The sequence below is a fragment of the Lissotriton vulgaris genome, chromosome 10 (genome assembly GCF_964263255.1).
Source record: "Lissotriton vulgaris chromosome 10, aLisVul1.2, whole genome shotgun sequence".
Classification (NCBI taxonomy): Eukaryota; Metazoa; Chordata; class Amphibia; order Caudata; family Salamandridae; genus Lissotriton; species Lissotriton vulgaris.
Window position 1 is genome coordinate 140,801,690 of NC_141698.1, and position 26,642 is coordinate 140,828,331.

Genomic DNA, 26,642 nt, shown 5'->3' on the forward strand with positions numbered 1-26,642 from the left:
CAGTCACTTCGGGTTTGTTTGTGACAACAATAGTTTGCTTGTGAAATGCCCGGCGCGGACTCACTCCTCAGCGTGGGCTCTTTTTAGGTATCGCCTAGGCCGAAAGCTTTATGCAATGATCAAAACAGCCTTGTTGCGGATACACTAGCTTGAAGGTGCCCGTTAACAATCGGTCACTCTCCTTAGTGAAATACACATTATTCGTATTCGTCCTGCAAGCTGTCTAGAGCATACGTGGACGTCTTGAACCGTTTGCTTTCTGTACGTTATGTGCATTAAAGTGTTATAGTTGTTTTGATAGTCTGTTGAGGTTTATTCCCTTTGCTCTTTAAAGAGAGTAGGCTTCAAGAGTCCCAGTGACTTCGGAATGTTTACAAAACTTCGATGGGGTTGTCCAACTTTGATGGATGACTGCTGTTCTCGGCTGCAGTATCTGGGTGCTAAACATGTATTTAGCTGGGTGTTATTATGATCCAAATTTTTTTTAAGTTGCAACACTACTCTATGATGTTCATTGTTGCAAAATTCAAGGCATCTCGAACTGTCTGGATGATGTGTGGTAGGTCCTCAGCCACTTAAAGCGCTGGTGACACCACAACAATGTTGCTGCTCCTGAGTTTCAAAAAGAGAAGGGTACCCCACCCCCCTGCCAAGCATAGCCATGAAACAAAAAAAAGCATTGGCATAGCCAATAGGTCTCGCCTTCGTGACCTTATACATTTTTAGCCATGCAAAATTTGATGTCGTTGCAGCAAGGATATTGTGCTGGATAACTAAACACTTATAAGGTCCCAAAGGCGAGACCTATTGGTTATGCCAATGCTTGTTTATCATTGTTGTTAACAACAGAAGATAAAAGGGCATCAGATTGTCCACTCTAATAGGGTGGCTGTATGATTCCCTTAGTTCGACAGCTCCTAGTTCGTCGGACCATCGGAATACGTTTTCTTATGGTGGAGCCAGTAAGGACAGAGCCTTAGGAAAACTGAATATTTGCACGAGTCATAATTGGAGGGACGCGACAAAGGTTTTGCTGACAGGATACTCTGTCACGTTTGTGCTAGTCCCTGTTTGTCCAACTTTATGCTAGGCCCTAAGCGAATCCCACCCAACATTTCATGACTCAGCTATTGTACTCTTTGCACTCTCAACTTCAGCCTCTCTCTCCACAGGTAACTTCCACCTTATACCGGAATACCCAAATAATTTGGAGTTTATAATTTTTTTATGGACCGTACAAATGTGAAATGTTAGACTGAATTTGCACCATTAGAATATTAACAAATTTAATATATTTGCTGTTTGATCGTGCTCTAAAGTGACCATATAGTAACATGATTATGCTGTACCAAAAATTTTAAGGAACTAAATAAGTGAAAACTCACAAAATGGTAAGCATCTTTGTGTTAACAATCCTCTAAAAAAGCACTTCTCACAATCAACTGTGCACCCTGCTTAGACCAAGATAGATTAAACCATTTTGTTGGAGAATGAGAGGTATGTACACCAGTCGGTTGAGTTTCTTTTGGGCTTGTTAATGAAGGAGTGCCATGCATATGAATATATTTGCAGTAACAAAAATGGTATTTCAAAATATTCTAACAGAACTTCACAGTTTTTATAACTCTCTGTCTCTATATATAATAAAGTTGATGCATGGAATGGCCCTCACCTAGGTTTATCGTTTTTTTTTACAATACATTTTATTGAATTTTTATATCCTATGGGGTCTGCCCCCAACAAGCAATGTTCAAACATAGCAATGATCATAGGTATACAAGTCGCTGCCGAGGGTATCCTTTGAGGATCTATAAAACATTCAAACCAACAACCCCCGCCTCCCGCCACCCGCCACCCCTGCACCGCCCTACCCGCTTGAAACACTATACAGGCACATACAAATATGATCGTATCTCTCCGCCGGCTAATGAAATGAAATGAATGAAACTTATATAGCGCACGACTTACCCTGGGGCATCTCAGCGCTTGCTTAGGGAACCCGTCCTGGTATTCCCCTGTGAGATAACCCTGGTAGGGTATTCACAAGGTGAAAGCCAGGCATCCCACCGCGAGGGGCCGTTGTGGAGATTAAGCAAGCTATTGCCCAGAGTCGCAGAGTGTGAACCCGTGAGTCGAGGAGGCACCGGAGCGAGAATTAACCAGTCCGTGGAATTTTGAGCCCAAGACCCGCCGAGGTGGGGAATTGAACCCTGGTCCAGGGCCGAACTCAAGCTCCAGGTCTGCCGCCTCTAACCCCTGAGCCACACTTCTCCACACTAATCCGCGAATTAGAGTGGAAAGTCCTGCAATACTGAGTCTGTCTATGAGATCTTGATTCGTGGACGTGGGAAACATAGAAAGGTTAATGCCCCGGTACTTGGCCCATGCAGTCCAGATCTTCATGGGCTTCTGTGGGCAACCCCAGACCTGAAACATCGCCACTTCGGCAGACATACATTTATCCAATGCGGATTTCCAGGCCGCCACCCCCGGGGGAGAAGAGGACTTCCATTGTTGGGCTATATCGCGCTTGGCCAGTGTGAGCCCCAGAAAAAGTAGGTTTATTTTGTATACGTTAACCACTATGTCATCAGTACTGTGGAGGAGGGTCAGGAGTTGATCTGCTGGAAGGTCCCACCCCAGTACCCGCCCCAGTACCCGCCCCAGACAGGACAGTACTCCCGACCAAAAATGTCGTAACGCCGTGCAGCCCCAGACCATGTGTAAAAAAGATCCGTCATCCGAGTGGCATCTGAGGCAAGTGGGGGATGGAATAGCCCCTATCTTCCAGAGGGGGTGGGTGGGTGTAGTACACCCAATGCAGGTATTTAAACTGGATCAGTCCATTTCTAGAGCCTCGGTCCAGTCGTATTCAGAAAGAGTCGGTACGTCCGCCTCCCACGCTGCCCACGTCTGGTGCAGGGTCATCTTAGTATGTGTGGTCAATGTCTGATAGAGCTGGCAGATTTTATGTTCCCCCAGATCCCCCATAAACAGTCTACTCTCCAGAGGATGAAATTCTGGCAGAGTCGTAAGGTTTTTAATCAGAGTAGACAGAGCCTGGCGAAGCTGGAGATATTTATGGAATAGGGATTTGTGCAGGTCAAACTCCTCCTGCAGCCTTTGGAAGGATTTTAGTGTGGGTCCGCACATCACATCACCCAGTGTCGAGATCCCTAGTGTTTCCCACCGACAGTACTCGGGCAGAGCCAGAAACAATCGGAGGCACGGGCCCCGCGAGAGGGGCGTCACACACGTCACACACGTCAGCCGACCCCACCAACCCATGGACCTCGAAACACTTCTCCATATCTGGATCACTGTGTGACAGGCCAGGTGGAGGGCTTCCAGGGTAGAGTTACTATACAGAAGGTCCCGCAGTGGATACACCTCTAGGAAGAGCCGCTCCACCGCGTAAGCTGGTTCGCCCTGCGGATTATACCGCCATTCATAGATGACCAGCAGCTGGGACGCCCAGCAATAGGATTGTACGTCTGCCGCCGCGATGCCCCCACAGGATTTTATGTTCCCCCAGATCCTCCAGCAACAGTCTACCCTCCAGAGGATTAAATTCTGGCCGAATCGTAAGGTTTTTAATCAGAGGAGACAGAGCCTGGCGAAGCTGGAGATATTTATGGAATTGGGATTTGTGCAGGTCAAACTCCTCCTGCATCCTTTGAAAGGATTTAAGTGTGGGTCCGCACATCACATCACCCGGTGTCGAGATCCCTAGTGTTTCCCACCGACAGTACTCAGGCAGAGCCACAAACGATCGGAGGCACGTGCCCCGCGAGAGGGACGTCACACACGTCAGCATACCCCACTAACCCATGGACCTCGAACCACTTCTCCATATATGGATCACTGTGTGATAGGCCGGGGGGAGGGCTTCCAGGGTAGAGTTACTATACAGAAGGTCCAGCAGTGGATACACCTCTAGGAAGAGCCGCTCCACCGCGTAAACTGGTTCGCCCTGCAGATTATACGACCATTCATTGATGACCAGCAGCTGGGAGGCCCAGCAATATGATTGTACGTCTGCCGCCGCGATGCCCCCACAGTAAGTAGATTGTACACAGGTCGCCAGAGCCACCCGGACCACCCCACCATCCCACAGGAAACTGTTCAGGAGAGCATTCACTTGACCAGGACGGGTGAATGGGATAAGGGTAGTTTTGCAATCTGTATAATAAGCGCGGCAAGGACACCATTTTAAAAATTGCGGACCTGCCATATAGAGACAGGGGATGATGGGACCATACCGTCATCTCCTCCCAGACCACAGGAAGCAGAGGGACGATGTTAAGCAACCACACCGAGGTGGGATCCCTGGTAATATGAACACCGAGGTATTTAAATCCGTTGTTTGCTATGACAAGCTGTGAGGCCCAATCTAGACACCCCTGCTCCCCACATATCGGAAAAAGTGTCGACTTAGACGGGTTGGCACAAAGCCCCGTCGTTTCGCCAAACACCCTCAGAATCTCCAACACCCTTGGTCCCGTAACCCTGGGGTCAGAGAAAAAGAATAGTGTGTTGTCCGCGTAAAGTGCGATTTTATCTAAGTATTCAGGGGACCAAACCAGGCCCATGTAGACCTCATCCAGGCGCACCCACGCCGCCAATGGTTCGATGGCCAGAGTGAAAAGAAGCAGGGATAGAGAGCATCCCTGCCTTGTCCCCCTCCGGACATGAAAGGGGTCTGAGCGATACCCGGCCACTCTTACCGAGGCCGTCAGGTCGGTGTATAGTAGTTTAACGTAAGCTCGGAAGCGTGGACCCCAATTAACAGCCTCCAGTAATTTAAAAAGGTATGTCCAGTCCAGGGAGTCAAATGCCTTATCAATATCGTCCAGTAGGACCGCTGCGGTGGGCCTTAGCCACACTTTATGCGCGCGACGTATGTTATGCCTGGTGGAACGGTGCGGCATGAAGCCTGACTGGTCCGGGTGGACGAGATTAAGGATACAAGTGTGGAGGCGATCAGCCAACACTTTCCCCAGCAGCATTGGCTCAAAGTTCAATAAGAATATGGGGCGATACGAGCCCGGGTCATCCGGCGGTCGGCCCGGTTTGAAGAAAACAACGATTTTGGCATGCCGCCAATACGGGGGCAAGATTTCCTGCTCCAGCGCCTTGTGTAGTGCTCTGAGAAGATGGGGTCAACGGTCCCCATGTGAGGATGTGGGAAGTTGCCAGGAACACGTTGGGGCCGGGTGCGTGGCCCGGGTGGATATTGGTGAGGGGGGCCTGCAATTCGTCGAGAGAAATGGGTTTGTCAAGAGCGTCTGGCTGCTCATTGGATAAGCGCTTCGGAGGGATATCTACGAGGAAGGCATCTATGACCAAATCTGCAAGTTTCCCACGGGCACTGTATAGTGTGGCGTAGAATTCCGCGAAGGCCTGCACCAATGCCTCCGGAGAGGAGCACAAGACGCCGGTAGAGGATCTAAGTATTGGGAGCTGCATCGGGGCGGACTTCGCCTGGCAGAGTCTGTGTAGCATCTGACTGGATTTATCACCCCATTGATATATCCGGTATTGTGTGGCCAGCCAGGCTTCTTTGGCATTGTTTGTAAGCAGCTGGTGCAGCTGCTGTTGAACCTGGAGCAAAGTGCGGCGAGCACCACTCTCCGAGCCCTCTACCACCACGACTTGGAGGTCACGTTGGCGCTCCTCCAACTCTAGAATCTGTGCTAGGTGATGTCTCTTTTCCCTGGTACGGTAACTAATATCTACCCCACGTATCGTGGGTTTAAAGGCTTCCCAAAGCGATATCTTGGATGAAACCGATCCGACATTCGAGGCAAAGTAATCAACCGTAGCACAATGAAGTGCCTCCTGATACTCAAAGCAACCATGGTGACATACGCCAGCGATAAGATGGGGGATAGTCTGCAAACGGAGTGTGAGCTGGATTGGTGAGTGGTCCGACAGGTCTCGGGGGAGGATGGAAATGCAACTTACCCTATGTGTGTAGCTATGTGGGAGAAATATGTAGTCCAAACGAGAGAGCGTGGGGTGTACTGAAGATATATACGTGTAACCAGCCTCGAGAGGTTGAAGGACACGCCATGTGTCCATTCAGTCCAAAGTATGCGCCAGGATGTTGAGTTTGGATCTGGGGGGGGGGGACAGTTGGGGGCTGCGCCCGCCACCTGTCCAAAGGGGCCATAACGTCGTTCTCACCCAAGAATAATTAAGCCGTCAGGAAGTTCTCCCCAGAGCTGCGTCAGTCTGGCTAAGGGGGGGTGGGGCGTATATACTACCTATTGTCACCTGTTCACCCGCCAGAGTACCAGAAACGACAGTGAAACGGCCGCCGGGGTCAAGCTATTGTCGAGTAACCTGGAAAGGGACCCTGCGATGGACGAGTATGGCTGTGCCACAAGAGCCCCTGGAGAAGCCCGAATGATACACCAAGGTATAGCCAAAGCTGGAAAGGCACGGGGCCTTGTTGCCTAGTAGGTGGGTCTCCTGTAGGAGCAGAACATCAGCAGAGTAGCGCTTGGCTTGAGTCGGTACCGCCCCTCGCTTAACCTTATTCAGCAGGCCCGCACATTCCAGGCACAATATTAAGGTCCCCTGTGGGGACGTCCCTAGCTGTGTGTGTCATGAGCCCTAAATGGAGCAAAGCGCGGATGCCTACACAAGCTTGTGAGTCGGTGCGGTGCAAACAACATACAACCTAACTTAGAAACAAACTGCCCAAACCCCCCGCCCGCACCCCCACCCCCCTATACTTCCTGAAACTCAGAGTATCTGTCACTGCAGAGTCTCGTCCAGGCCCTTCAATGAGAAGACCACAGCGGACCCTCCAATGGATCTTCCCCCTCCCACCCCCACCCATCAACTTAGAACAAGAAGGTGAGTCAGGTCCAACCCAGCCAGAGAGTATAAAATAGGTCCCTTCGACATAGCGCCCTGGCTCTGGGTGAGTCATCCCTGCGACACAAGAGGGGAATAGAGCAGCCAATATTATCACAACCCCAGAGCACTTCACTCCGCTGCGTCTGTCCTATCCTAGGAGCGCCAGTTGGAGCGGGAACGGTGCCGCCTGCGAGAGGCGTTCCCACCCTGGCGGCCACTCCGATGTGAACTCTGAGGGGAGTCAGAGTCGTGAGGCGGCGGAGTGTGCGGTTTAATGTGCTGGCGTTCATCAGTTCATGTGAAGACCTCCTCAGGAGTATCGAAAAAGTAGGATTTGGATTGATAGAGTACTTTCATGCGGGCTGGGAACATAAGAGCGTAGGAGAGGTTCAGGTCCTGCAGTCGCCGCTTCGCAGCCAAAAGGACTTTCGCTGCTGCTGGACAATCCGAGTGTAGTCAGGGAAAGCCTTGATGGGATGGGACTCAAAGACCATTTTCTCTTTGTGTGTCCGGGCAAAACGCAGTATGGCATCTCTGTATGCGTAGTTAAGGAGGTGAGCAATGACCGGATGTGGGCGCTCACCCGGCTGTGGCCTCTTAGCCAGGGCTCGATGTGATCTCTCGACCACAAAGCAGGACGAGATGTCCTCAGCAGGTAGCTGCACCCTGAGCCAGATAGGAAGTTCTCCATCGAGGACCCCTCGTATCCCTCCGGAAAGCCCACCAAACGGATGTTGTTGCGGCGGGCCCTCCCTTCTGCGTCCTCGGCCCTCGCCACAAGCTCCTTGGAGACCATGGGCAGTTGTCGACCTATTTCTGGAGGGCGGACATAGTATCTTCCACCGTTGAAACCCTTGTCTCGGCCTCCGTGACCCGGTCCACCGCCTTCCGGAGATCCTGGTGAAGAAACCCCATCTCGGACCCCACCGCTCCGATTTGAGCCTCAAGGGCCGTGCGAGACTGCGTGATGGCCTCCAGAAGCATCACCGTGTCCGAGGAGACGCCCCTCGCGGCCTCCCTCCCAGCCGGGCCGGCCGTTGAGTACTGATCCATGGCGGCGATGTGTTTGCCCATAGTGGGGTGGGAGGCCACTCACCGGCGATCTGAGGCAGAACAGTCTGTAAAGCAGCAGAGCAGGGGAAAGGCAGCAGGGCCCGGCCCCACCGCGTGGCAAGGCAAAGCACCCCCCACTGCACCGTCGAACAGGCACCACTTCCAGGTGTCAGTAGGTCAGGCTTTCAAATGGCACGGCTTCGGCCCGGCCCACGGGCTGCAGCAGCAAATGCCAGGTCCACCTGCGATCCGCCGCCAGTAGATTGCACACAGCCGTCGCAGAGGAAAGGGGCACCACAACGGCGGCGTCACCGTCCTCAGGGGCCAGCCCCGGACCCTGCCCGGTGCGCTCCTGTCATTGGTAGGCTCCACGGCCCCCGCCCCCTCGCCAAGCTGAAGCAGGCCCCAGGCACAACCAGGGCTCCACACCCGGCGCAGGCCTCACTGTTCCTTGGGGTCCGGCCCAGCCCCCGCAGCCACCTCAGGGGGCCTTCAGTCATGTAGAGACCCCACCCCGCTTCTGCCGGGCACCAACAGCCAACTCCGCCAACCGAGGGGTTGCCGCGGCAGCAATGCAAGACCCACCTCTTGCCAGGATCGCCGGCCGGCCAGCCACTCCCAAGGGGCACGTCAGTGCACGGGCCCTGGCTCTGGCCCTTCTCCGTAGTACAGCTTGTCAAGTCACAGGGCAGAACAGGGGTGGGGGGTCCACCATCGCCGCACACCCTCGAACCATCTGTCGATATATTTGCCTTCGATAATCCAGCCTCGATGTTTCTGTAGGTCGATATTCTGTGAGTCAATATTCTGCCAGTGATTCGCCTAACTCTTAACAAGGCCCTTAGTCTTTTTCAAATTAGACACTGGTCACAACCTTTCAAGCATAGGCCTATATGCTCATACATGGGAGCATTATTATGCACCTAGTGTATGCATGCATACCAAGGCAATCTAAAGAGCACCCAAACTCAGGAGGCGGTACGAAATGAAATGAAATGAATTTGTACTTGTAAAGCGCACTTATACCCCAACGGGGTTTCCTGGCGCTGTACGCATACCGCTGTGGAACCCTTCCTGGCTTTTCCCTGTGAAATGTCCACTCCTGGGCACCCCCAAGGTGAAGGCAGGCATCCCAGCGCTGTTGGGGCCGTTGGGGTATAATCTAGTGATGAAATGCATTGTTGTACGAGAAAGACAAACCCAATATAATCAGCTTCTATAGTGTTATAATATTAATTGACTGCTGCTGTTAGATTGAATGCATTGATTATTGCAACGTTTCTACTTGCGGTATATGGATCTATACGTTTTAAAAGTGATTACTTAATAAGCGCAATAGCATCATCCAATGAATAAATAACACAGGAGCATTATTCAGTGATTTGTTTTGGTCCCTTGATGATTTCCGAATGAGCAGCATCATTAAAGCGTTAATAACAACGCAAGGAATGGCTCCCCTGCAGTGTACTACATTGTGCAGTTATATGTTATGAGGCATTTAGAGCTTTTCTTGGCTCCCTCGCCAGAGTTTTCATGAGTGGTTGTTAGAAAAGGGAGGTTTTATGTATCTGCTATTGAAAGAGCTCTTCATCTTGTCCCCCAATTCTTAAGCACACCCTTTGCAGTCACTAGCGTAAAGGAGGCCACTTAGCTGAGTGCCAAATACATTAAAAAACGAGAAAAACGTGGCGGATCATCAGTTTTTAAAAGCAAATGTTAAACTAGACACACGCACACACTTTCTTTCTTCCTCTCACTCAATCTCTATATTTTTATAGGTTTGCCCCTCTCAGGTTTCAGTCAGTAATTCTCAATAAATAACTTTTAATTAATTGCAGCCATTCATTTGTCTTTATGTAAACAAATAAATAAATGCTTAATTCACAAAAAAACTAGGAATGGAGTGAATGTACCTTAACTAATCTTCATATTATAATCCAAATGTGGACCTGAAGTCCGACCACAAATATTCTATGTACTTATTTATTATTATTTTTTTATTATTGATTTAGGGTCTACTTACTACATTTTTGCACAGTGGCTTGCATGATGCTATATGACAGAAAATAATGCCCACTATGCTGTGACGCACGAGCCGATGTTAGCAAATATACCACTAGGTGTCAGCGAGAAATCTAAAACACCGCTTAGTGATAGGAAGGGGTAGCTAGAGTCTAGCCTGGCAGTGGGAGTAATATATCTGAATTATAACTCATTGACTTGAGGTTTGTCTTGTTCTTTCTCTTCTTAAAAGAAGGTAAGATAGCTTCACCTCTTCTCCAACGTAATAAGCATTGGAGGCTCTAGTTCGATGCGTACACAAATGAATAGTTGGCTATGAGCTATAGGTTATTTTAAGAAATTGTAGACCATGCCTTGTTGATCTGTGACTCCATTACAGAAAGTTTCAAAAGGTGCGCCTGGCACAGACAGGATTAGTGTGCCCTATTATAATGAGTAAGCTGGCCTTAAGGCAGCTGTGAACTCTTGGCTGCCTTGGGGGTAGCACATTCAATATAAAATGGAGCATCTGTTTCCAAGCCACTCTGTGGTTGACTCTGCAGGCGGCAAAGACCTGCACTTTAAAGAGGGGACAGGGATCCACCTGCAGGTGGGAGCAGTGAGTGACTGCACTCGCCAATACAGAGATGACTGGGAAGGTTCATAGGCCCTGTTTCTCCCCTTTCGGTGGGCAGTCTCCAGAAAGCAGACTAACAAAGTGCCAACCTTTTTGTGGAGCACTGTCACTGTGACTCCTAAAGGCTTGCCTGCCTCTGCAACCTACGTCTGCGAAAGGGTGCGGGAGATGGGGAAAAGTGATACTCCTGTTCAAGAGAAGTCTTAAAACATGGCTTTTCACTCTATAATTCGGTTCAGTGTATTTCAGGTTTTCTGTTTCTACCCTTCACTGTTGGGGTTTTGAGTCTGGAGCGCCTTGACGCCTCTGGGTATTTGTGCACTTTAGAAATTGCTTCCTTTTCTTTCATCTTCCCTCATTTGCATGGGACCACTACCCTATGCAAATGAGGTAACACCCTCTCAAGTTAGTGCTGGTGCTGCATGTGCAGAGGTGCTATCAGTATTACAGAAGAAGCTGCACAAGCCTCTGTGGCCACTTCTGTAATACCATAATGTGCCAGGGATGTACAAAGAGGGAGCACAATATGGGGTCGATTCCGATTCGGAAAACGAATCCATACGATGATTCGTATTCGTAGCCGTTTCCGTACGAATCGTACAAATCCGTACGAATCGCGTAGTACGATCCGTAGGTAAAAACCGTCCGAATCATTGCGAACCGTACGAAATTCGAGGTTAAATCCGTACGACAGAGCCGCACAGCGACCCGTACGATTCGTAAACATGCCGTATGACCCGCCAAGTACAATCCGGACCGGGGACCGAGAACGTGATTCGTACGGAAAGCGCCGAATGAGCAATACGTATGGAGAACCACACATACGCACCGTACCCCTGTGATCATGGGGGTATGCACCGTACCCCTACGCACCGTACACCTACACACCGTACACCTACGCTACATAGACCCATGCACCGTACCCCGATGTACCGTACCCCTACGCTCCGTACCCCGACTCACTGTACCAGTTTGCACCGTAACCCTGCGATCATGGGGTGCACTTGCGTATCTGGGGGGTCTGTTTCGCACGCGGTTCGAGACAAAATATGCTTTTTACAGATGTTTTAAAGTCCTGTAGAAAAAGAGTCGTACGGAGTGTCGTCGTGACGGATCGTACTTTCTGGTTCGTAAAAAGCTACTTCGATCCGTATGGACGTCGCATACTGCGTGTTCCGAATGCAATCTGTACGGATTCTTAAGTCGTATAGTCTTTAGGACGATTCGTACGGAGATCGGCGTTGGGTTCGGATAGTACTTGCTCGTACGAACGGGGAAGTTCAAGGTGTACGATTTGTATGGGAAAAACGTTCCGTGCGATTTATAGGGGATTTTACCGAATCGGAATCGTCCCCTATGTGTGATGTAGCCCCTTGCAGCTATCTGCGTGACATTGTTAGTTAATGCCCATCTTTAAAAATGCTTTTACATCTGAATGCATTTGAGTGTAATTTCACACATTTTTCTCTCACCTTAAAAATGAAATTAATAATAAACAAATATGATTAGATTCCCCTTTGTGTTTTTTGTATTTCAGGCAGGTGATAGGATGTGTTACACCTTATAATTGTGTTACATTGTTTTGCTTGCTCTGCTTGTGCTTGTCTGCAGATCTCTGTTGTATTGGGGCAGTGAGGGCTCAAGTATCACTCGTTTTGCAGTGAGTAGATGTGTATTGTTCTTGTAGTTCTAATGGGTTGCGCCTGAGCACCAGGAGTATGCCAGGAGTACTCCTTGAATACTCACTGCTTACTCTATAAATTCTGGAGTAATGTAAGAGTACCATAAAATAAATTTACAGCAACATCTTTGTGAATCTGGCACAATATTAGACAGTTCAATATAGTTAATATAATATATGCTCTTGATAATTTGCCTTTCATAAAGAAATGTATCCTAATTAGATAAAATACATAAAACTAGATATCTCATTTTGGGAAATAGTTATCGTTCAAAGATGTAGAACAAACGGAGAGGAGTACTGCGAGGATGCACCCCGGGAGCCCACCAGTTGCCCAGATCCCGTTGCTGTACCTCCGTCAGGGGTTACCTTCATCTGCGGTCCGGATGATGATGACAGGAGCCGGAAAAGGACACAAACAGTAAAAACCGACTGTCCTTCTCCTGCACAGGAAGGAACTAGAGTGAGTGAAGCAGTCGAGCTCTGGATGGGCGCAGTCACGTTTGGAGCGTCCCAGTTCGAGGCCGGAAGGGAAAGGTGGAGCTGGCCAATACGAATGGAGGAGGAAAGGTCGGGAGGAGGTGTGTTAGGGAGCAGAAAGGAGGAAGTGTGGAAAGAGCGACCCGAGGAGGAGAAGATGCCAGAAGAGAAGACACTGTGGGGAAGGACACAGGAGATCCAGAACCTCCAGAGGAGAGTTGCGAGGACTGGTGGGTCCCCGAAGATGCACAAGAGCCGCCGCAACTCAAGAGAGTTGTGGCAGCAAGAGGTATGTGACTTGGAGAGGGGAAGGCGGGCACATCAGGTGTTGGTTTGTGGTTACGTCTCTTGAGATCACGGGATGGAGAGAAGCCCAAACGTTTGTCACCTGTGTCCCTTTTTTGCATTATGTAAAACAAAGCCCCCCCCCCTTTATAAGATCCAGCCAGCGCCGCTTGTCATAGTGGTGTAGTGGAAGCCAATCGTGTCAGAGAGAGCACACAGGCTCCTTGCTCCTTTCTTTTGTTTTTTCTCCCTTCTTCCCTTGTTCTGCGGTTGCAAACTCCCAAGAGAGGTGACCCTGGGGGAAACCCTGCTGAGCTGCCCAAGAAGAAGTGAAGGATAACTTCCATCTTGAGTGCCAACCCATTAGGAAACAACAAAAAAATGGTGCAGAACGGTCCCTAGGAATGAACTGAACTGACTTTTACAATTGTAACACCTAAAGAACTTTTTGTTAATAAACATTACCTCATCATTGCTTCCATAGGGCTTCCTCTCTTCTGTTGCAGCCCTTCCCTCCAACAAGTACCTCCCCACTACAACCTCATATGTGTGCTAGAGAAAGAGCTGCATTAATCTCCTCCCTTTCCTTCAGCTCTACCAATGATCATACCTTCATGATTCCATTCCAATTGTCACCTGTAGAGACCCTAAAGAGTGTGAGAAATGCCATCCCAAAGTTTTCGAAAGTTGCATGCCGGCTCAGACCTTCACAGGGGTTCTCATCGTTGCACACTGTAAAAAGCAAACAAAAGAAACAAAATTTGAGAAGAGCAGTTGTCATGGAGGGACTTTCCTCACATCTTACAGAAATAGAGTAATAGAGACATCGAGGCTGATAGCCAATGGATTAGAACCACAGGAACATTAGACTTATAGAATCTGATGGCAAATAATGATGTTGAGGGTCAAATAGTATAGTTTTTTTCCTATTTTACACAAAAACATACTTGATCTAGAAATGTATCCTTAGTTTTCTTTTGGCCTTTTTGTGCCTTATTGGTGCCTGAGTAGAGTTTCTGATTTCACCATTTTTCTTGGTCAGAGATGTTGCCATATACAGTTCCTCAGTCACCTGCTAGTGTCCAGTAGTGCCAGAACTGCTCTATAGCTGATTTGTGTTGTCATCTTGTACTGTGTACCCCTCGGTTAACCTGAATATCTAAATCAGGCTTCTCCAATGAGTGGCTTGTGAGCTATCAGTAGATCTGTAGCTTCTTGGATGTAGCTCCCCTATGTGCAACTCAGCCTACTTAATTAGAATATTTTGCCTGGTTGCATTGATATGGGTATCAAAAAATTGAAAAGTGTGTATTTAGGACAAAAATAGCTTGCGTGTGGAGAAAAATGGTTTGAGTTTTCGAAATACATTTAAAGTTACTTGAGTGATAAATCATGCAGTTTTGTGGAGACTTCTTACTAATATTATCATCTTGGTTCCATGGGCATAGCAGCTATGGCTGTTATATATTACCCATGAGGAGACATAACACATTTCATACTGAAAAAGCATATTTGAAAAAATAATCTTGCAACAGTGATTGATGCACTGAGGTGATCCTTGCTGGCAATCACACAAATTGTGGCCACTAATGTAATCTTGCTTTATGTGGTCACTGTTCCAACTCTAATAATACTAGTAGCTCGCGGATGATTTTCTTTAAAGATAAGTAGCTCTTATGACTGACAAATTGGAGCCCACTGATCTAAATCACATCCTTCAACCTATATAGTTCTCCAGGCTGCTTATCATAAAGAGTGCAATTCAACAAATCCCATGTCATCAAAATATGGGATTTTGAAGTCACCAATAGATTTAAATGGAAGAAAAACCTAAATTCAACTATCGTCCCTGATTTCTAATCAACAATCGACTGGTGGTATAAAACTTTGTGAATTTTGACGTGCAGCCCTGACAGCATTGGCTGTATGCCAGAATATCAATATCAAAAATATTGTCTAAGATAAATATTGTTGCGCAAATATTATTTATAAAAGTATTGCTCCATCAGGTGTAGATTTTCTTTCATTAATGTCACTTCATTGGGTCTGGATTTCCTCTAACCTGGCAATATTTTCAAGAATATTTAGGATACTATAGGGCCTGATTTACAGTTTAGCAGAGAGGGTACTCCGTCTACTTTGTAATGGAGTATCCTGACTTTCAAAATCTTAGTCCACATCTTGATTTAGTGCTGGGCCAACCAATCGTATATCGCTGATGGAGCTTCCTGTCACTGACATCTTCTGACGGTCTGATGGCGCAAGGGCAGTTAGGAGGTAAGGAATCCAATTTAGTGTGTGTATGTGGGGGGGCGGGGGGGGGGGGTTGAATCTTTTTTTTGTCACCCGTCACCATCAGGTAAAAACTGGCAGTGAGGGATAGTAAAAATAAAACAATAACCCCAACACCATGAAGGAAAACTTCCATGGAACACCATGGAAGAAAACTTCAATGGTGTGGTGTCTTTAGTTTGACATTTTGCAAACCAAACTCCTGCTTTGGGGGTTTGTTTATGAAAGATATACAACTTTTAAAAGTTTGGTGTAAGTTAGGGGTGGGTGGAACTTGCGGAGGTTAACCCTGCAGAATTCTGCGGAGTTCTTCCCACCCCGATCCATCATGTGTAACTGCAGGTTGCTCTGTGACATTGAGGAATAGTCTCAGAAACTACATTTGCGTTAAACATTTCCCTTCCTTTTGTCAAAACGCTTGGCTAATGGCTGTTGCGGACTGTGTGCCAATTTCCTTCCCTTATTTAATGCCAGATGGCCTGCGCAACAACTTATTGTTGAGGGAACACTGGAGCTGCTTGTTGCCAGAACATGGCCTCTCGTCAGGTGCTGGTTGTTGTGTCAGCAGCTCATGGACCGGCTTATGCTATAACTTGATTATTAAGAAAAACGGGGGTGACCCTGTGTCCCTCAGAACCTGGGTAGTCAATGGTTAAATAAAGAATGGTTCTATCGGGTGACAACACCAATGACTTGAGAATGCTATTTAATGTAATTTACAAAAAAGAAAGAAAAGAAAGGAACCTCCCTCTGACAGAAACAAAGTAAAATCAGGTTCTTACAATGAATGAAAAGAGGACCTGCACTTGACTTGTTGTATTTTATATATTTGTCTGAATTAAATTCATTCAAAGTGATTGTCTATACAATTAATACAATGACTGTCAATACAATTATTAAAGTGCAAAAAAGTGACAATAGTGAATAGTGATCACGTGATAAAAAACAGTATGTACAATAATGATGTATTCCAATACAATCAGTATATACAAATATATACAAGTTTTTATTTCCTGAAGGCCATCCGCTAATGCAATTTTCCAGAATCCTATATATTTCTTTTAGTTCGCTAGAATTCTAGAATTGTTGGGCCAGTGAAGAAATGTCGACGTTTCGACCCTTCGGCGCCAGTGTCTCAAGGTCGCGGCGGGTCTTTTTCAAGACAAATGTACAAGCTACGACAGTCCTAGGATCCAAGTGAGTGTAATTCGCCTGGACCGGAATGGCACAGAGTCCTTTAAATCAGGAGCTGTGTAACAATTGCGGTTTGGTAATACGGCACGACTGCTCATAAGACGGCTGCAAACAATCAGCTTACCGTCGGTGCCGGAGGTGGAGTTTAAAACATGATAGCGTGAAGGCGCGTACTGGGCTGTAAATTGAGTGCCCCAAGTAAATTTACATCAGCCATCAAACAGGTTAAAAAACTGAACACCTTGCACTTCCTTTAAAAGGTGTTTGAAAACAAACCCACATTTTTTATTATTGGTATGTTTTCAGATGACTGAATTTCTACTGAATTAAATCCCTCTTATCAAAAGTAGGTTTTCCATTCATGGAAGGTGTTATATAATTTTTCCTCTTTCTGAACTTTTAACTTAAATCCTGCCCTCTTATGATTTGCAAATACCAACAAAATCTTAGAACAAGCAGCAAAACATGTTCATCTCTGGTAACAGTGTCTGCTCCTTTTTCCTCTCCCTTTTTCACAGAATGATAATAGATTAAGCACCAACTACTAAGGTTATGCTCCTCTGAAAGGCTTTATTGAAAGTGAAATGTCATGATGTCAAGAGTTCACTTCAATGAAAATTGAACAGCTCTGTTTAAATGAAAGCAGATTGCGTAATTGAAAACTGAACATTATTTCAGTGCTAAATAAAGATTAAAAATTAACTAAATGAGCCAGGGACTTCACTACCATAAAGCTATGGGGCCTCACTGAAGCCACCCATACTAAAGACACACATCTGTGAAAAGATCTGTGCTGTTGTCTTTGAGTGCTACCACAATGATTGTTTATGTTGCTGAAAGTTCTCATTTCTGGAGCATTTGGCTTGTACTCACTTGCTGGAACAGGTAATTGGGTATTTCACGGTTTGACCTGCTCGGTATCATTTAAAGACAGCCGCCAAAACAAGGTTATTTTCCTCTGAAGAGCTTTAATGAAAGTCATAATGGAAAAACAGTACTGTTTAATTGAAAGGGGAAAACCACACTGAAAATTGATTGTTATATTAATGCTAAATGAGTACTGGAAAATAAAATGAAAGCTGCAAGGACTACATATACTACCACGTTATGGGTCCTTAGTGATGGCAACCTCTCTGTTGGCACAAACCTGTGAAAAGTTTTATGTTGCTTCATTTAAGCGTGTCCACAGTCTGTGTTTATATCTTTGAAAGATCATTGACCAGGTCATGCACCAGGGTCAAACGGACTCAATAATTCTCGCCTCGGTGCCTACTCTAACCAGGGAACACACTCGGCAACTCTGGGCATTAAGCTTGCCTCATCTCTCCAACGGCCCCCCACAGACGCCGGGGATGCCTGGTTTCACCTTGGAGATACCCAGAAAGGGACCATCTTACAGGGAAAACCAGGACGGGTTCCCCAGAAGTCTTCAGCGCCAGGATACTGCTTGGAGTCACAGTGCGCTTTACAAATACACCCACATTTACATTTACATTTATTTACATTTGACAAGTCAGTTTTATTCTAACGGATTACCCACTACAAAAAGCATAGGTAAGACATGTCTCTTCTACCTAATGCAATAAATACTAGTCAAATACAGCAATTGCACAAGTCTAGCCTTGCCTTTCCTGATGGTACACTGAGTATCCACAATCCAGCATAGACCATTCTATCTTTGGGCGGTGTTACATTGAGTGCCCTGGGGTCACAATGTGTATATATGCACACATTCTGTGTGGTGGAGCACTTTGGTATTGAAGAAAGAGCCACAGAAGCTTGCACATCCATTTTGTAATGCACATCGTATTGGTAGTACATATGTGCTTGTATGTGGACATTCATTCATTTACAATGTGCTTGCCTTATGCAAATAAGGCTTTACTTTGCTAGGCACCTTCTTCATATTACAGATGTGGGCACAGAAGCAAAAGACTTTCAGGAGGCACACTGACTGTCCCACACTGCCGTCACCCACAGACAGTGTGCCTCTGGATGGAACCCCTTAGATGGGGAAAAGGTTCTCCTGAACCCACCCAGACATCCAACTGAAAGCGGGGGCATTTGCTCACTGCACCCATCTTCAGGGCGAACCGAACCACCATTTCAGATGCAGGCTGCATTGCCACCAGCACAGTGAAAGACAAGTTGTCAGCTTCAAATTGCTTCTCTGTTTTTCATGAATGTTCAAACATATTCCAATATTTGATGTGACAAGCGGCACTCTCTCACTGTGCGCCTCACACAGACCTAAGTGTGCAGAGCAATGTAGTGTGGGACAGTGCGCCATATCTATATTGGGGCCCATGGACTCCTTTTGTAAATAAAGAGCATTGTTCGCCTTCCTCCACAGACCATTCTGTTACCACAGTGAATTAAAAAAACATGGAAGATTAAAAATAACAGTCTCTGCTGACTATAACAATTCTGCAAGCAAACATAGGGCCAGATTCATCTCTTTCAGATCTCCAAACATATGTTCTGTTGGTTTCATTCAGACTTAATCTTAACGTATTTTTACATTCAGTTGCACTAACCCTAAGAAAAACGGTATTCAGATACTCTTTCTGGCCTGATTACCTTCCACAAAATAAGCAATTGCCTGAATATGTCAAACAAATAGTACCACCTGATGCAATGTTCAGGTGCTTGATCCTGCACTTGTAAGCTAACCAGCGCCATGAAACCGCCTGGTATACGCGCGCTATATAAATTCCTGTAAATTCAAATTCAACTATTGGTCCACAATAAGGTGGAACAAGTGAAGAGAAACACCCAAGATATTACACAGCATAACTTCATCTTCTTCTTTTAAAACCAACTAACAGGTATCAATATTACCAAATGGTATGAAAGTATATCAACAACCTAAAGAAGATACATAATCCACATATTCCATATATTCCACATCACAGTAAGAACAATAAATATAGATTTAAGTAAATGTCCCTTAAGCACACTGATCTTGGAAATGGATAAAACAAAATATCTCTACCTCTATGCCTGGTTGTAAAAAAGCCAAGGCCAGTCCACTTCTAAATGACAGAGATCCTAATTAAAGGGAAAGGTGTGCTGTCTCCTAGTAGTATCTATCTGTTTACTATTCTTCTGTTTCTTATGAAGTCAGCAATGTCCATAAGTGATTTGCTATCTTACTGTATTCTATTAGTATACCAATAACCACACACTTGGAGCAGATGTCAATTCACTGTGATAAGACAAGGAGGGTGATTTAGAGTTTGGCGGACAGGGAACTCCACCTCCAATGTCCTGACAAAAGAGGTGCTGTCAGAGTAAGGACATCAGACCGCCTGCCCTATTTAAAACGGATGGGCTTATGTTTTTTTTTCTGTCCATTAGGTCCTGGAAAAACCTGGTAATATCAGTTAGAAAAAAAAAATGCAACCCACACCCTAAGAGAAAACTCCAGGGTGTGGGAATCATAATTTTTTTGTTTTCAATACCAAACTCCCACTTTTGAAGTTTGTTTCTAAAAAAAAAAACAAGTTTGGTGCGTAGCCCATGAATCCTCAAATAATGTATGCCTGGGCTGAATGCACAAAGTTCCATGTAAAAACTTTGCAGCGCTACGTGGAGTTTCGCAAGTGGTGGAGTGCATTACATCGTGCCGTTTAGGCAGATTTTTAGCAGCGCGTATTTTTCCTGAGTTGTAAAATCAGTGCCAATGGCACCATGTGCAGTGCAAGAGGATGATGCTTCTTTCTGCTGCTCAAGTAGATGTTCTACTTGAAGGTTTCTCAACGCAAGAGGTAGCGACCCTTCGCAACCGCTCGTATTGAGAAATCTCGCCAGGAGGAGGTCTGGAGTAAGATTTTCCTCGCTAGCGCTCGCCAACTTAATGTTGGCAGGCGCAAGTGAGGAACAAACTCAGCTCTGCAGAGTTTTTCGGAACTACACACAGTGCACAGTTTGCTGAGTGGGAAAAACTCTGCAATCTCCAAGAGTGGAGTGGAATTTCATGCCCAGGCCTAAAATCATGCTAGAATGCTCTTCTAACAACCTCAACTGTGTCTTAATAAAAAGAACATTTCTTAAACTAGCACATTATAGCTATTTATAAACATCAAAGGACTGATTGTTACTTTCTTTTGCCTAGGAGAAATCAATTTCGCAAAATCCAGCCGATCCATCTTCTCTTTAGCTATACTTAATAATTTGCCACCCTACACCTCTAGGGCTCATTGTTCAAGTGTTTGCTATCGGACCAAATTCTCAAATAGTATAACTTTTCAATATGTGTCTGTAGACTTAGGGGTATTTAAGGTTTGATAGCTACCTTTTCTAAACTAATGCTTAGGTTTCAGTTGTATATGGGTCAAATCTGCTTCAATCAATCTCCTTCTAAGGAATCTCTGTCATACATAAAAGGTATACCTTTTACCCAACATTGAAATATTGTACAGTTAATAGCGAGATGAACAATACTAATCCAATATTTGAGTATAATCAGCTGTGTGTTTTTGCATTTATACAATTTTACTAAGCATGAACCAGGCAGCAAATTGTTGTTATATCACAATACAACAGTTTGGGTAATCAAAACATGGGCGTGGGAGTGACAGAAAAAATGCATAAAACGTAGAGTAACATCATTAAGAATAATCAACTGAAAGAATTAGCAATAGTGAACATGGAAAATGTGCGCTAACAGTGGTGCAACGAAACTTGAGGGGGCCCCCTGCCAAGTACATGGAGGGGGCTACCAATTCCCGGACCACCTCCTATCACTTTTGCTGAGGGGGCCCTCTGGAGCTCACCCCCCCCCCGCACAAACACACACACACCCCACAGGGGCTGCAAGGGCTTATGTTAAGCCACAGTGCGCTAATAGTAATGGGCTAGTACATAGCAAACCATGGAACAGGTATGGGCGGAAGGGCAATGTAAGAGTTACATTAATAAAAAAAATAAACGAAATGACAGCAAGAATTACAGGGAAGCCGAACAAATTTGCAAGGGGTGAAGGAGAAATTACATAAAGGAAGGAAACAAAATTACGTATACTATCAAAGAGGCATTGGAGGTAAGAGATTATGCATTGTAAGGGGCTTCAGGGTGAGATGATTGACAGCATAAGGTTTTGCAGATACCCATCTCACCCATTCAACAAGTGTTCCTGACCTTACAACAAAAGTAAGGGAAAAAGGGGAATGGCTGGGTCCTGTCGCTGACCGGCGTTGTCAGTTGCATACTGCCGGTTGCCTAACTCTCAGCTTTGATCTCTCATCTAAAACTTTTCGAAACACCGCGGCGGCTGCCGCTCGTGCCCGAGTTCGGAATTGAACCACTTCAAACAAAGGCGCATTCATTGATTCCGGGCACTAGGGTATTCCGGACAGGTGCATGTACATTTTACATCAAGGTAGCATCCTGATATCCCCCAGCATAAGCGACAACGACCTCCCCAATCCTTGTCCTGAGGAGAACCCTCTAATTATTGAACGGGTTCGAAACGCGTCGGCGTCCTGCTCCACCCAGATACTGAATCATCAGGGCACAATAGGAATAAAACTCACACACAATCCTACATTGCTGCATAGTTTTGTGATTTCCTATTTTTGCACCATTTGACAAACCAATTTATGTGTATCTAGTGGTGGTAAAAACAAGTAGGCTAGTTTATCATCTTAGCTGTCCACTTGTTTATTTTGCATCCAGGATTGGTGCCTCAACAAAAAGAATTTTCTGAGGCATTACACAGTTGTCTATATTTATTGTCATCACAATTGTTATATGTGTATGTTTTGATTTAATGTATTGTTTATGGTATTTTCAATGTACTTGTGAACCCCTGTAAATGCGGTGTGAACTCTTTGATGCTAATGCATTTTTTCACAATCTTTTTTTCATAAAAATACAAGTGACTAAACACTAATGGTTTGTCAGCCTAGCAATTCATTATACTAGGTGTGTACTTGTGTCTACCAATTGATACTGTCCGGCACTTGTTTTGTTTGTCCTTACAACAAAAGTAGCATCAATTTCCAGATACAACTTAACGATCTCTCATTGGACAGAAAAGCATTTCTTTTAAATGAGTCATGGAACTATTGGCATTAGAAGTGATACATGTCACACCATAGGAGTCTACTCATATTGTATAAAACAAGCTATTAAAGCTGTTCTTGTGCTCCACTGGATAAGTAGTTAAACAATTGTCCATTAACTCTCTTATCAGTGACTACAAGTGAACTGCTTCAATCTCTTTATGTGGAGTGCTGCTATACAAGCTGTTGAGAAGTAGGCTTCATACCATTAATCCTGGCATGTGCACTTGTATCTTTTTTTTAAGGAAACGCCCTGTAGCTTTATTATAAAAACAAAGTGAGGTATCAATTGCCAAGTAAACGAAAATGGTTTCCAAGAAGGAAGGACGCGATGCCAGCAGTGATTAGACATCTGAGAGTCTTGTGTATAATCAGCTGTGTGCAAAACAGCTGTATTACAGGGCATGATTAGGTAAAAGGGTTCTCAGGTGCGCATCAAACCTATTATTTTGAAGTGTATTTCTCAAAGATGTGATCTAATTATTTCTAATATGGGAATAAGGATTCCTATTAATTTGGATACGTTTTGGGATAATTGAAACACAGTTGCATTTATAGGAGTAAATGCACAGCCTTTGTCAACAGGCAAATGCTCAGGATTTACTTCCGCAAAATATACATATGACTTAGTGGTCACTTTTTGTGAAATTTGTGTACTCCTCGAAAAAGGTTACTGTTTGTAAGCTAACTTTCGCTAAGGCTCTCTGCAGGTAAAGGCTCAAAATATAGCTACAACAAGGAATTCAAAATTGACTCTGCTTTTAAAACTCTCTCAGTCACCCCTACAATTTCACAAACTAACCGACATTTTTTTTTAACAAAAACATGTTAAAACTCCAAAACATGTAAACAAATCAAGTGCAGTTTCAAGCATTTAAAGTACAAAAGTTATCCCTTTTGAATCACATTTTGTAAAACTGATACATATTACATTTTGAATTTAATCTTGTTTATGAAGCACAACCTAGCTCACTAGGAATAAGCGCTATGTGTCAATCAGGGCGGTGGAAGGTAGTAATAGATCGCATACTTTGGTTGGAGATTAAGACCTTTGTATTGTATGATTTCATTACATTTCAACTATTTACTTCTGCCTTACACAGCAAGCATACTTACAATTTTAGATACTGGGAGATTAGATGAGTTTCTAACAATAATACAATTATCATATCTCCTCCTTCGAGTAACGTCCCTTTATTTACTATCAAACTTTTCACTGGGTTTTCTCACTTCAGGCAGTCTTCCTTATCCTGAACTAATGGGATCAGAGTCTGCTCAATCCTGATGACAAAGGCCCTTAATTTCTGCTTCTGTTTCTATTCTTTATTCCAAAGAACTACTGCCACTTGATTTTATGGTTAAATAGATTTTCTTCGGTTACTTTGTTAATTTAATGTCGGCCTTTTTCAAAATATCTCACTAGTTATAATTGCGTCTCATTTGTTCCTAATATTTTCAGCTTTATAATTTATAATTTTCTTGCCTTCAAACACATCTGCTTTTAGTTGTCTGCTGAAGTTCTTTCAAGACTTTGTTTAGTTACTGATATTTGACTTTCAATATGAGACTTAAAGGGTTATTATGATGTCGGGTGGAATCACCTCGGCCCGACACCGACTCGGTCATGGTACCGACTGGCACCAGGTCGGCGGTCCCGACCGCCTCATTAGGATGCAACTGAACTCTGTTCGGTCACATTCTTATATTTCATTAAGGAAGCATGCATTACGGCTGTAAACTGGCCGAAATGAATGCTCCCATAGTAAAACGGGAGGTGCAGTTCATCCCTCAAGGTGCCTGCAATAAGGTGTAGGGATAACAGGGGGCCCCTTTGGCCTCCAACCAGAGGCCGTCAACCAAAGGGGGGCCCTGCTGTGGGCACCCAAACACGCTTTCCAACATGGTTTCCATGTGGGAAACCGGGATTGTAATCTCAAGGGCGGAAAGACCTGCCCTTGAGATTACTTACTGGCTTCCAACTGGTGGACGGGCTCCCCTAGCCCGTTAGAAGCCAGCCGGAAACACCGGCAGGTTTATTTTCTGACCACCTCCAATATAATGAGGCGGTTGGAAAGTAAACTGCCCTGCCCATTACGATGCAGCCCTAAAGGCTCCGACCAATGGGCCATATCGTAATCAAACCCTAAATATCCTATATTTCAATATTGTCAATTGCATTGGCATTGGATAACTAGTTGTGATATTAAACTATTTGTACTGCTAAAGTGTCTATTACTCAAGGAGGACTAGCTCCTGTTTGCTTCTTGGCTCATGTTCCACATCCCTTTAAAAGGTGAATAGCCTAGTTCTACCCTTCTTCCTAAGTCCCCTCCACAAAGAGAATGGTATAGCTTCGATTTTTAATCTAATCATAATCAATATTCTTTATGCACAAGCACTAGGGGAGGCATTTAGGTAATGATAGATGTGTTGTGGTCTATGCTCCAAGGATCTGGAACAACACCTTTTTTAGATTTGCCAACTTTCCACGGTTATAGCCCTTAAAAAAGCACTTAAGTGTCGTCATAACTCCTGATTATGAGGGAGTTGGTGTTTTACAGATGGTTGTGCATAGGGGTCAGAATTTTGAGTTGGGTGGTATTTACTGCATCCGGTTGAAAATATACTGGTACGTGCGCTTCAGACCTAAACGAGTATAGGGCTAAGAGAGCCAGATAACAAGCAACTATGAAGCACATGCAATAAGGAACATGTGTGTTACCCCGAGCTCCATTTCAAGGTCCCTGCTGGCCTCACCCTCGCCAGCGGCTTTTCTTGACTGCAGTGCAATATGTTCCCTCAATTACTCCATGCCTCGTGTTCGTTATCTTCATTTCGCAGAGCACATTTTCCCACAAGAGGTGCTTAACCAGAATAAAGTGAGCAATTTTATTTTTTTCCCCAGGTTTAATATCCTAATGAATGCAAACTGCATAAACAAACGTCCCCGTCCAATAAAACAAGGGATCATTAAGTTTTCATTACAAACACGCAGCAATCACTCTTGCTTGGATGTTTCATTATGGCCCATTTGTCGCTGAAGCACATAATAAGAGCCCGGAGTCGGCTCTGAGGAGAGACGGATGCCTCGCGCGCGTGGCGGGCGGAAGTTGCTGAGAGCACATGCGCGTGAGCACTGGTGTTTGTAGGAGGGTGTGAGAAGATGGCAACTGTCCGGCGCACATGACTGCCAGTTGTTCATGCACTTATTTTATTGCATATGCACTAATTTTCTGGTTCCTGGCTCCTTCATAGCACTTTTATTAATCATTGATGAAGCTTGTGGATCCCACACGGCCTCATTACGGGCCAGCCTGACAGCGCGCAGCTGTCGCCAGACAATTATGTTTTACAAGGAGAGTGGCTCCGCCCCCGAACACGTGGCTCCCACCAGGAGTACGAGTTGATTATTTGAAGTTGTGTGCTTCCACAAAAAAAGTGCATGCCCTCCACACAGCTGTGATCATTTTCTCTAATTATCCAGATAAAGATAGTTGCACCTGGCAATTCCTGCTATCCTTGGGGGTTTTGGTTTTGGTATGTTGGTCAGTATGACAATTTATCTTGTGTTACCCACACTCTCCTTTCTATGGGGTGGTTTCCTCTCTTGGTGTTTTAATTCTTCACCATCTGTTATAGGAAGAGTCACATTTTTACAATTTTTCAGAATTTCAAGTGGTCTTGGATCTTTCTTGTTTTTGCCGGGAAAAAGTTCCATCATTTTGCTAGCTGTACCCAAAAGGGAGTTCTATTGAAGCGCAGGCCTAAGGTTCACTGATGTGCAACTCCTAGTAGTCAGCAGGTGTTTCACTCTAAAGGGGGAGGGGGGTTCAAGTCTGGCAACGTCTTTGCAGTTTTACCTGAATGGTGGTTGACCTCTTACTGTAGATGGACTTCATTGCAATGAAGAGGGCCTTGAAGGAGAAGAGTTTGTTTATAGGTAGCCAATGAAATGCTTGGAGGGCTGTTGTGATGTTGTCATGAAGGTGTAGATGCTGCCTTGCTAATGGGATTTGAACTTTTTAAAGTGGTGGTTTCCTTTCAGGAGTTAGGTATCTGGAAAGTGTTTAAGACCTTTCGG

General features: G+C 45.3%; 1 protein-coding gene across 1 annotated transcript in view; it reads right to left on the reverse strand.

The window, feature by feature from the left end:
• The window catches only part of CACNA1H (calcium voltage-gated channel subunit alpha1 H), a 1,502,131-nt gene that overhangs the window by 47,950 nt on the left and 1,427,539 nt on the right, over nt 1–26,642 (reverse strand). Inside the window, exon 31 of the mRNA XM_086940723.1 lies at nt 13,618–13,739. Coding sequence (XP_086796849.1) covers nt 13,618–13,739 — 122 coding nt within the window. The remainder of the gene's footprint in view (nt 1–13,617; nt 13,740–26,642) is intronic.